The sequence below is a fragment of the Phaethon lepturus genome, unplaced genomic scaffold (genome assembly GCF_000687285.1).
Source record: "Phaethon lepturus isolate BGI_N335 unplaced genomic scaffold, ASM68728v1 scaffold11465, whole genome shotgun sequence".
Lineage (NCBI taxonomy): Eukaryota > Metazoa > Chordata > Aves > Phaethontiformes > Phaethontidae > Phaethon > Phaethon lepturus.
This window is the reverse complement of record NW_010538372.1, coordinates 1-11,597: the sequence shown is the minus strand read 5'-3', so window position 1 is coordinate 11,597 and position 11,597 is coordinate 1. Positions and strand designations below refer to the sequence as shown.

The 11,597-nt window shown below is 40.5% G+C and overlaps 2 protein-coding genes across 2 annotated transcripts; one reads left to right on the top strand and one right to left on the bottom strand.

Annotated features, from left to right (window-relative positions):
• Window positions 1-81: 81 nt before the first annotated feature.
• Window positions 82-2,494, top strand: APITD1 (apoptosis-inducing, TAF9-like domain 1; the record flags this gene model as incomplete). The annotated part of the gene is made up of 4 exons (XM_010286776.1): window positions 82-252; window positions 615-648; window positions 1,275-1,341; window positions 2,345-2,494. Coding segments are annotated over 4 exons (422 nt in total), but the record flags the coding sequence as incomplete, so codon positions are not given.
• A 5,875-nt stretch (window positions 2,495-8,369) lies between these two features.
• On the bottom strand, window positions 8,370-11,259 carry DFFA (DNA fragmentation factor, 45kDa, alpha polypeptide; the record flags this gene model as incomplete). The annotated part of the gene is made up of 5 exons (XM_010286775.1): window positions 8,370-8,574; window positions 9,299-9,453; window positions 9,830-10,019; window positions 10,851-10,981; window positions 11,098-11,259. Coding segments are annotated over 5 exons (842 nt in total), but the record flags the coding sequence as incomplete, so codon positions are not given.
• Between the last annotated feature and the right edge of the window lie 338 nt (window positions 11,260-11,597).

The following is an 11,597-nucleotide window of genomic DNA, read 5'->3' as shown; positions in this document are numbered from 1 at the left end:
GGCGGGGAGGAATGGGGCGCTGAACGGTGGCCGGGGTGTGTTGGGGTCCGTAAGCGGTCGCCTATGTTGTGTCCTTTTAAGTATCAGCCTGCGGAGAGCTGACCTGTCGCTGCCTTGGCTCCTTTCAGAGGCTGAAGGCTGCGGTTCACTACACGGTTGGCTGCCTGTGTCAGGAAGTTGCAGAAGACAAAGACATGCAATTCAGCAAACAAAGCATTGCAGCTATTTCAGAGATCACCTTCAGGCAGTGTGGTACAGAAGTTTGCGTATTATTTATTTGTTCAAGAGCAATTGCTAGAGAAATGATGCTTTAAAAAAATAGCACTGAAACTAGGTATCATTGGTGCCTTGTTTCTTGCATTACATTTTTAAAAGTACAGGAAATAGTGATTCTGTTTTTCAGACCTGGAAGAAGCATTTGAATGTGTGTGGAAATACTGTGTGGGCCACCTGCCTGTGCAACAGAGTGGCACTTAATAACAAGTTATGGTCGCTTCTCATAACTAACTTGGATGATTTGCAGTTACACCTTTGTAGCAGCTCGAACTGTGTTATGTATCTCTTCTCACCCGCTTAGCATTTTAAAATATGTGGCATCTTTGTGTTTTCTCCAGAGAACTTTGCAAAAGACCTCGAAATGTTTGCAAGGTAGGTACCGGAACAGTCGATTGTAACAAAGGCTTTCTTTTTTTTGCATTTTGCTCCAATAACTAGATAATCTTTAAAATATGTCTTGTAATTCAAGTTTTAAAGGATTCTATATGCTGATTGAATAGTGGCTGTGAAGATAGGAAATAGATATGCCCCTGTAGGTTTTTCCTGATCTTGGAAGTTCATTTATGTGGTATAAGTGATTGTTTAATGACTGTATATAACTGAAATGTGTTGATACATAGCAGTACTAGATGGTTTGGGAGTGACAGATGTTTACTAGCATGCCTGTGTTTCATCTGGTTGCTCCAGGGAGGTAAGGGAATGTTTTAAGTAGTCAAAACACAGTGACCTACTGGCAAGTAAGAGGGAACGTAACAGTGGTGCTTGAAGTTCTGGTTGCTAAATGCTACTGGTTTTACACAGGAAGCGTGGGAATTTCGATGAAGACATACAAACTTGTACAATAGGGTTTTGTGTATTATAGTTGGAAAAGATAGGCATGTTTGGTTTACTGTGTCCCTATTAAGCCCTTTTAGTTAGTGTTCTGAATTAGATGCGGTCTGGCTTTTTGCAACCATTGTTGGCAAACACATTAAGGAGTATTTTTTAATTTTATGCAGGCATGCAAAACGAAGCACAGTCACTACAGAAGATGTGAAGCTTTTGGCTAGAAGGAGCAATTCATTGGTGAGATTCACTGTATTTTCTGCCTCACAACATTCTTAAACCAACTCCTTCATTCCTAAGAGCATTTGAGTGAAGGCTATAGATGATGAAGCAACTGTTGCTTAAGCAGTTTGACTGGCTTATAGATGATGGATGGGCACAATCCAGTGATTTTTTTAATTTTCATCTTACTTTGCTTCATGATTCTATTCATCACTGTGGGGACACAGATCTGATTGCAATTCAAGCAGCAATGTTCTGATTGCAGCAGGGCTGCTGAGGTTCCAAGTACAAAGACGCGATAAGCAGACACATTATGGCATGGTCAATCTTGGTAGTAAATCACTTGTTTTTTTCCTGATGTTGTGTTTCTTTGTTTTAGCCTAAGGTCAGGTATAACTTGAGTCCACCTTGTGGTGCTAAGGCTCCTAACATTAATGTAGGGATGATTCACATTATTGTATTTTCTCATGTGCTGGTCTGCATGATGTTCAGTGGACTTAAATTCACTGATGTGTTAAGATATACCTGTAAATGCTTCCATGAAGAAGAATACTTCCAATACTAATTTTATGTGAGGGGATTTTTTCCTTCCATCTGTGATTTGAAATACGCAACATGAACTTGCCTGAGCAGGCACAGTAAATGCTGGAGATTAATTTTGTGTTCCTAACTATCATGTGCTGTTTATGTCAAGTGGGTGCAGAGGAATCTTGCAATGTTTCTGTACTCAGATTGTATATTGGCAAACTACAACTCTGTTTGTAGCCGCTAATGTTGCTGTCTTGGTTCTAGAGATGGATGTGACATACATTTATAAACCCTAGTCTTGCCAGGGCATTTCAGTATCTGAGGATATTCAGCTTAGACTGAGGGCTTCAAGCAAGAATTAGAACTAGTTAATGTTTGTCAGCCTTTTTTGTAATAAGAATTTGCCCTGTTAATTTCTCTTAAATGTTTCTCTCTAATTTCTTGTAATAAATGAAGTTCCTCAGTAGATGACTGATCAGTTTATTGTTCTCAGCTAAAGTATATCACCCAGAAGAGTGAAGAGCTCACATCATATAACATGGAAAAAAAGGAGAGCAAGAAAAAGAAGTCCAGTGCAGCTAAGGGAGGCAGAACTTCTGGGGAACAAGCAGCAGCTGAGAGTGAAGATTCCAACATGGCATGATTTACCTTTCAAGTAATATCTCTGGTAATTTTCTCTTATTATCCTGGAGGAACCACATTTAGCCTATTAGAGATTCCTTTTGCATATTAACACGTGATGAATCTTTAGGTTTCTAGGTGAACATAATTAGTTGGATTTTTTTGTTCCAAAAATGAAAGGTCTGTCAGAATTCAGTAAAGCTTATAGCCAACATGCCTTAATTGATCACAAAATGGTATCTTACTGTTATTAAAAAGAAAAACCTTTAAATAAAGGGTTTAAAGCAGAACATTCTCACTTACCATAATACCTCAGTATGTGCAACTCCCTCCATGCTGCTGCTTAGTTTCTCCAGTAATTGACTTTGTCCTTGCTTCCGTTTTTGATGCTACTGCTTAGGTATTTGAGTATTCTATTTTGTTTAAATAGCCATATCTCTGACTTGTTGTCTTGACAATTAAAACACGTTTTATGTACTTTTTCACCTGTGATACTGCTGGTGTACAAGCTTCACTTTCAGTAAGTTGCATTACATTTCTAAATGTCACTATATAGCAATATGGCTCCAGTGTGGTTGTCAGAAATGTATCACCATTTCCCTCTGCTGGGCTGATAGAGACTTAACCAAATGCTGTTGATTCAAAAGAAGCAGATTTAAAGACGTAAGATATTAGATGAATACGGCAAACTGAAAGGAGAAGGCTGTTTAAGCTGCTGTATGGGTGTCGTGGTTTAACCCCAGATGGCAACTAAGCGCCACACAGCCGCTTGGTCGCTCCCCCTGGGTGGAATGGGGGAGAGAATCGGAAGGGTAAAAGTGAGAAAACTCGTGGGTTAAGATAAAGATGATTTAATAGGTAAAGCAGAAGTCGTGCACATAAACAAAGCAAAACAAGGAATTAATTCACTACTTCCTATCAGCAGGCAGCTGTTCAGCCATCTCCAGAAAAGCTGGGATCCATCATGCAGAACAGTTACTTGGGAAGACAAACACAATCACTCTGAACATCCCCCCTTCCTTCTTCTTCCCCGGCTTTATATGAGCATGACGTCATATGGTATGGAATATCCCCTTGGCCAGTGTGGGTCAGCTGTCCTGGCTGTGCCCTCTCCCAGCTTCCTGTGCACCCCCAGCCTCCTCGCTGGTGGGGTGGGGTGAGAAGCAGAAAAGGCCTTGATACGGTGTAAGCACCGCTCCGCAGTTAACGAAAACATCCTTGTATTATCAACACTGGTTTTAGCACAAATCCAAAACATAGCTCCCTACTAGCTACTCTGAAGAAAATTAACTCTATCCCAGACAAAACCATCACAGTGGACTAACTTTATCAGGCAAGAATATGCTTGCCAAGCATAGTCTAAAATATGCAGCAAGAAAGGAAAGACTTTGAACACTGTTTCTCTTGCTCAGCCTTTGATTCTCATGAGACAAGCTCTTCCTTGAGACCCCTGTTCCTTCCTGAAGGATACAGCTTAGGGCAATTCCCCAAAACCAAGTTTAAAATCACCAGGTTCTCATTTTAGTAAGACTCATACCTCAAATACTACCCCAAGATAAAGAAGGTACCAGACGACAGAGTATTTTTGACCACCCCTGAGAACTTCTAGGTGTAGCCTTGCTTCTTGTTTAAAACCTCTCTCTTGAAAGAAGAGTGCACTTTCTGGACTAGAGTCACTCAGCTGTACGTGGCACAATGGAGAAAAAGTAATTCTCTGGACTCTTTACATGTGCTCCCTTTTATTCTTGCTCTGTATTTGAGCTATTAAACAGTAGTGGAATAAGGAAAAAACAACATGCCTTTTGTAGGCTCTAACTATCCAATATTGATCAAATAAAATCAAGTGCTACAGTGTAGAAGAAAATGGGAATGGCATGAATCCCTATCTCTGGCTCTATAGAGGAAATTTTACACAGTGACACTTTTAAATACTCTCATTTTCCCCTATCCCAAACTGTTCAACTTTCTGGGAGGAGGTATCTTTTAGAAAAATTCTTCCACTGACTGATGTAGGCTACGTACATAATAAACTAGCAATTCTGTAATCAAAAGGAAGTCTGTCCTCTTGGCATACCAGTGTTTACTTTACTCAGTTTTCTTTTTTTTTTTTTTTTAATGCCACTATACATTACTTGCTTTCTTGAGGTTCATGAGGTGTTATTTACCTTAATGTACCCTGGTCATCAACCCAATCCCACGAGAGATGCGAAAGGTTTTTCTTGGTGCTTTAAGGGAGAAATCATTAATGCTGTGTTAAATACCATTAATTGAGGATACTCATTCATGGCAAATCTATTGCTGAAGAAAGAAGCTGTTACAAGGCGGAATCTCTGTTACAAGGTAGGTTTGTTTACTTAAATGTATTAACGATAAAGACTTTAACTCACGGCTTTCATGTTCTAAAATTTTTACCCTGAAAAAAGCGTAATGGCAGCCTCCTTAGGTTTTCACACATGTTCTGGCTATGTTTTAGACCTTCCATATTGTATCCCTCCCTCTTGAACACCTGTACAAAATCCATCCTTGTGAATCACGGGCACGTCAGTCACCCTGTTCAGAAGTTAAAGCTTCTTAAATATTACAGGAATAAGATCAAGGAAATGCTAATTTTTGCATAGTTAAAGTGTCCATGCAGCTTAAATAATCAAACATACTTCATGCCTACAAAATGTAGACCTAATTTAAGGTTAAATTAGACTACAGAGCATGTTTTAGGTGGACAGTTTCTCCTGACTTGCACAGGTAAGATAAGCAAAAAATGATCAAGTATCTTTTGCTCTTATCCACTGCTCTGCCTCTAAAGGACCAACTTCTGTAGGGGTCTGGTTATCAAGACATGTGCAGTTCTATTTGATTTGCTTCTATTGTTTATTCTATTCCTTTCTTGAGTAGAAAATTGGTATTTCTTTCACAGAACTCCTAGGCCTTTAGAAGCATCAAGCATTTTGATAACAGTAGCTGTCTTTCAAGAGGAAGGCCTAGTGGATGTTTATTACACAGCTTACCGGATTTTTATTTTTTGAGGTCATGAAGCCTAACATGTCAGGAAGAGAAATACTATGTCTCCAAGTTTCTTAGCTCTGATGTTGTCTGTTGTCCTCAACTAAAATCTCCTGTTACTTCCTCTCCAAACAAACAGATGTGCATATACACTACTGGTACACAGATGGTGCTGGCCAATGGCTAAAGACTCTTTCCTGAAAAGCTTTGTGATTATTTGCTGTGGAAATATTAGATCTGGCAGCAGCTCTCTGTTATCACCAACAGAAAATTCTAGCTATGAACCAACTTTCAGAATATAATGACTTAGAGATCTATAGTAAAGTCTACACTAAAAAAAAAAAAATTTATATGGATAATTGTACTGTTAGGTTTAAAAATCTCACTACATGGACATGTTTTAGCAGTTTTGATCTTTGTTTGACTGCACTGCTGAACGGGATCCAAGAAGCAATACATAAACTTGACCACTAAAAAAGGATTTTTTAATGGAAAGTTCAGGATGATATGCAGCATTGAAGTCTCTTAGTCAGTAGTTAATTGCTTCCAATTTTTCATAGAGACTTTTGAAGGATGTTGACTATAATAGAACTTTAAAGAGAGTTAAGTATTACATACCTGCTCCTGTTGCAAATAATAGTCAATATTACTATTAAACTGCCAGCTCAATTTTAGAATACAGTATAACTGCAGCTTCCATCAGATTATGAAAATCTGATTTTTTTTTTGTTCTATTAGAACAATTAAGACAAAAGTTACTGTTTAAATCATACTATGCTAGGTCTAGTTGATAATTTGGAGTCTATAACATAAGAACTGCAGCATTTAATAATTTACTATAATTTAGGCAACTAAACTGCTTTAACCTTGGTAACAGAAAAGAGGAAAAAGCAGCAATGAAAACCCTCCATTTGTTTTTTTCCTTAAGGCTAGATTGGAAGGACCATCACTTCCTTCCTACAAGAATGATCAGCATGGTCTCTATGACTCCATCTCAGTGTTCACCTGGAAGTAGGTGAGTTAAATATTCCTAATGCACACAGGATTGAAGTAATTATGCATCTATTTTAAGCAGATGTGAAAAAGCCACAGGTAAAACCCTTCCTTCCTCTAGTACAGCTTGAGGAGTAGACCTTCCATTGCCAAGCTGAGCCTGAAAAAAGCAAAAGCATTGCAGCTTCGAGCAAGACTGAAAAACTGGCTTATAATTGAGAGAGTGGTAACCACAAACTGAGACATAAGCTCACAGAATAAACTTGCTGACAGCTAGTCTACTCAATGCATGCTATTTCAATGGGTAGCCAGTGTAATTAGCTTTGAGTGCAGTAGAGCATGCTTCAAAAATTATGTTAAGGCACAGCCATATATGCTATTTCAGAAAGACTTGAACATAAAAAGCTTGCAGCTATTTAAAGCAGCAGGAAACCTTTTTACCTGTCATGGCCTATAATGTTACAAGCCAGAAGTGTATATTGTAAGAAGCAATTACTTGCCCTAGCAGAACAGACTGACCAAGAAGTTGACTGCAAGCTTCCCTGCTAAGTCCAGTCAATTCCCATATGAGTAGCTTCATCTGAAGTTACCCTTTTTTGCTTACCTGCTCAAAGGTGCTCAACTGTTTAGAATATTTATTACTTAACACTGGCAATCTAACTTTGAGTGTGCCATGATTCAACTGGAATGTCTAAATGCAATGGGTTCATCTGAATGCCTGCTGTAGGAATACTCATCAGGTGACATCCTGTACCATTTAAAGTTACGTTAAATCAGAGGCTTTTGCATGATGCTAGAAAACATTTGTTTCTAGTTTCTACTAAAACTTTCTCAGAAGTTTCATCTCACTTTTCAGATTTTTTCATATACATCTTCTATTCTCACAAGAGAAGAACAGATTGTGCCAGGTTAGAGTTCTGGTGCAGTGTCACCAGCGTGAACATGCATTCTATCTAAATTGGACAGGTTAAATACAGAGTACTTCTGTGTTTAATTTCTTCTTCCTCTATCGTTAAGGTAATACTGGACTTATGAGCACATTCTTTAATCACAGCAGCTGGTAGGAATACCAAAACTAGTCCAACAGCAAGGTAGAAAGGTTTTAATGATATTGGGGAAAAAAAAAAAAGACTTTAACAAATTTAAAAATAAGCCAGTTAATACAAAAGCATCATGATACTATGCTAGTGATTAGGGCAGTAATACAGACAGGCCAAATACAAGTCTTCTGCCCCACAGCCTTACAAAGCAAGTATTTCCACCCTTGCTGTGTTTACAAGTTAGTGCTTACACTGCACCCAAGAGGCAGGAGTTCCTTACAGAAAAAGCACAGAAGTTAAAGGACTTTGAATTTACTTCAACTGATGAAATTAGCATTAGAATTCAAGTTCCTAGATCCCAGACAGCACCTGGAAAAACAGCACAATGACAGCTTACCTAGGCCAAATCACAGTAAACCCTACCCAAGAATGAGCACTCCGTGTTCAGTAAGCAATCGTCCGGGTGCCTTCTTTCTGTTCTTTAACCGTGCCTCAAAGTGTCTTCCATGAGGTCTTCCATCCTTTATATTGAGAATGGCGGGAGGCCAAAGTAAGCAAACTGCCTGGGGCTTCAGAAGCTAGATCCATCATGATCAGATGGAAGCTTCTGGCTCCCAACCAGGTATTCAAAGCTGAACCCTTACATGCTGTGTTTAGCAATACCATTGTTCTAGTATTCTGCAAAAAGTCAAAACCCCTTTGGTTACAAATGATTTGAATCATCACTGGAGTTTAAGCCTTAGGACAATGTCCAGATTTTTGTTATCTATAGCCAGACCACAGTATGACCAGCAAACTGTGGGTCCCAGGATATATCTTGCTTGTATTGATTCTAATAAAAAAAAATAAAAGTTGCAAGCAGCACTTATTTTTTGCGTTTTGAGTTAAGCCAGTCTCCCCAGGGTAGAGTTTTCTTGCCCTTTGACGTGCTCCTTAGGGAATGCAAAGTCTGCACTTGTTGTAGACGCTTGGAGAGCTCCTGATCACAGGCTTGCTGCAGAGCTTCTGCTTTCTGCTTGTCCCATCTTAGAGCCGAGGCCAGGGCTTCTGTGTCTTCTTTCAAGACTAGCTGTAGCAAGACAGATTTCTAAGTCTTTTCTGCTAATGCTCCTCCACCACTTAACGCCTCTCACCGCATTAAGAACAGCAGTAATGAGACACCTGTTTACAATTTGGTATTAAAAATGTTCCCAGTGTTCATTATCTATCATGTGGTCTAGTGTATTTTCAATATTCTACCAACATTTAAGGCTTGAAGTTATGTTCAGATGTTCAAAAGAACAGAAAGCAGTTACTTAGTTTCTACAGCAGTGAAAAGCAAGAGGAGCAAGTCCATAGCATTAGAAAGAACACACTTTCTAAAGGCTAAAGTTTACATAGACTTTCCTTTCCAAGCTATGGGTTTATTTACACTGTTTTCCAAAACAAGGAGGATTTTATTTTTATTTGGGATACATAAAAGAAATATAGCTAGATGGATCTGCATACAAAAAAACCTCTTGCTGTTAAGACAGCTGAAGCACTGGCTGACTATGATTTGGTAGAGATCAAAACCAAAATTATTTTGTAGCTTTTCAGAGGACAGACGAGAGTACTTGGAATAGTGTCAACTGGCTATTACAGAGGAGCTCCAAGCAGGAGACAGTGTTACTAAGGAAGAGAAATAGATTAACTCTCACCACTTTGAGACCAAGATACATTAGAGCCTTCAGAAGCAAGGACACCTTCCCCCTATAACCTCTCTCTCCAAAGGGAGAGATTTGACAGAATATGGTAATGTCATCGTCACCCACCTCTAGATCTTGACTGTCCAAGCAGAGCTCTGGAGCAGGTTTCTCTTTCAGAGCAGCAAGGATCTGGTCACTGAGCACCATTTTGGCTGAAGTGCCTGTACTGCTGGTACCTGTGTCAACCACATCCATCTCTTTTCTTGGTACAGTCTCAGATTCTGAAAAGTAGCAGAATCATTATAGCCCATGACAAACACATGACAGAAAAAGTGGCCTGCACAGCTTTGATGGTTTTGAGATTAATAAAATATGCATTCTATCTAGGTGCATCCTCTAACTTAGGAAATTCATAATGTTAAGGGTGATTACATGATTTAAGCTTTTCTCCCAGTATTCTACTTTCAGGCCTTGTGAGAAATGTGACACAGCAATGAGAAGACTCCTGGTCTCACCCAGTCGGAGATTTCTATACCAACTACAACATCCACCACATTAATAGCTGCTAAGCAGTCCTTCACTCTGCCTTATTTACTCCACTCAACTATTTCAGGCATCTCTGAAAAGCTCCTTCTCTAACATCCTAATGCTCCCTACCTGCTACTTTGCTTAAGATACTGTCTTCGTTTTTCAAGGCCTCTAGGTAGAGTTCCAGAAGCTGTCTTGACTGGCGTTCTTCTTCTCGTCTGTCCAGCACCTGCTGCAGGGTGTCCTGCAATACCTGGATTTTAGGTTGACTTTGGGAAAGTTCTTCTGCCAGGTGTGAACGTGGTACATCAATAAGCACCTTAAAACAATTAGAGTGCTCCTGTTACATGGACTGATTGAGTAACTCATTCCATTACACTGATTACGGTACAAACAGCAAGCCTCCTGGATGACAGAGCCTCCACCTTCATGAAACCTAGCATGTTTCACAAGGTTTCTTGTTGCAGCAAGTCAGCCTAGTTATGAGAGGCTGTAGTGGCACTCCACCAGCCAGCATTCTTTATCAGAAGGCAAAAGGCATCCAGGAAGGTGTGGAATCAAGTGCATTTTTAACAGAAATCCTGACAACTCCTGACAATCAGTACCACTTCTTAAGAGTGCATGGGAATACACAAAGAAAAGCCAATAGCCTGGCACTTGGGAAGCTGCATGTTGCAGGAGGACAAGAGGCAGTTATCACCATGCCTCACCATATACAAGGTGTTAAGCTGTCAGATACTCCAATCAATCAGCTCTGGAAACTGACAGCAGTTCTTCAAACCCCTTCCAACCTGGAGCAGACAGATTTGGCATGCTGTGCAGCCTTCCCTTTTGACATGTTACACAAGTGTCCAGTTTTATGGAAGGAGCCCACCTCAGCTGCCATTTGGCCAAACCTTGACTTTCTGCTCTCCCACTGCTAGAACTGGAAAGACACGCTGCGACGGACACTCTGGTTAAGAGCGTCCTCCTCAAGACACTTGCAAGTGTTTCCCCTCAAGGAGACATTTTACTCTAGCACCAGGGCCAAACAGGAGCAAGCTGAATTAAGCTCGAGATCTTGTTTACTTATTCTGTTCTCTGCCATGTGCTGAGATAAATGGATGATGGGCAGAGCTAAAGACAGCAATTAGAGGTTTCCTCACTGTACCTGGAGGTCTTCTTCAGACATCAAGATGATATTAGACAGGTCATCCTTCAGTTGCCTGGCCAGCTGCTTCCACTTCTCTGCAGCACTGTCCACTTCATCCACAGACTCTGAGAACCAGGTTGTTCCACTGTCTGACACAAGAGTCATCAGTTTCATGGGTCATTCCCCACCCACCCGAGACAGCCTAATTTCACTAAGGGTACTCCAAACACCCCTCCGCTCCCACGCTCCCTCATCCATAGAGTACCTAGGCTTTTGCTGGACCATTTCTCATTCTTGGCCAGTGCCACAAACTTGGTGTTAGATGGCAGGCACAAGAAGTAATCTTCATCATCCACAATGGTGCCATCTTCTGCCAGTACTAATGTGATGGGCTCCCTGGCTTTGTCAATAGCCAGAATGCCACTAGCTGCAGAACAGAAAAAAAATTTAATGAAATAATAAGCGCGACATTCACGCTGCCCTTCCACTACACCCATCACAAGAGACAAACAGCTCTTAGTAATTTTGGCTAGAGACCAGGGCCTGTCTCCACACAGCTCTGCGTATCAGCGCGCTTTTAACACACACTCACGAATTTCCCCTCCGGAAATTAGTATTCTTGATGCAAACCTTGATGTACACATAGAAGAAGGCGCCTTTCCGTGACCTCCCTCCAGACGCTCACTCCCACCTCCCTTCACTTCCCCCAGGAGGAAGGGCCACCCGGAGACGTGCTCTCCTTCAGTCTCTTCCACGGCACAGATC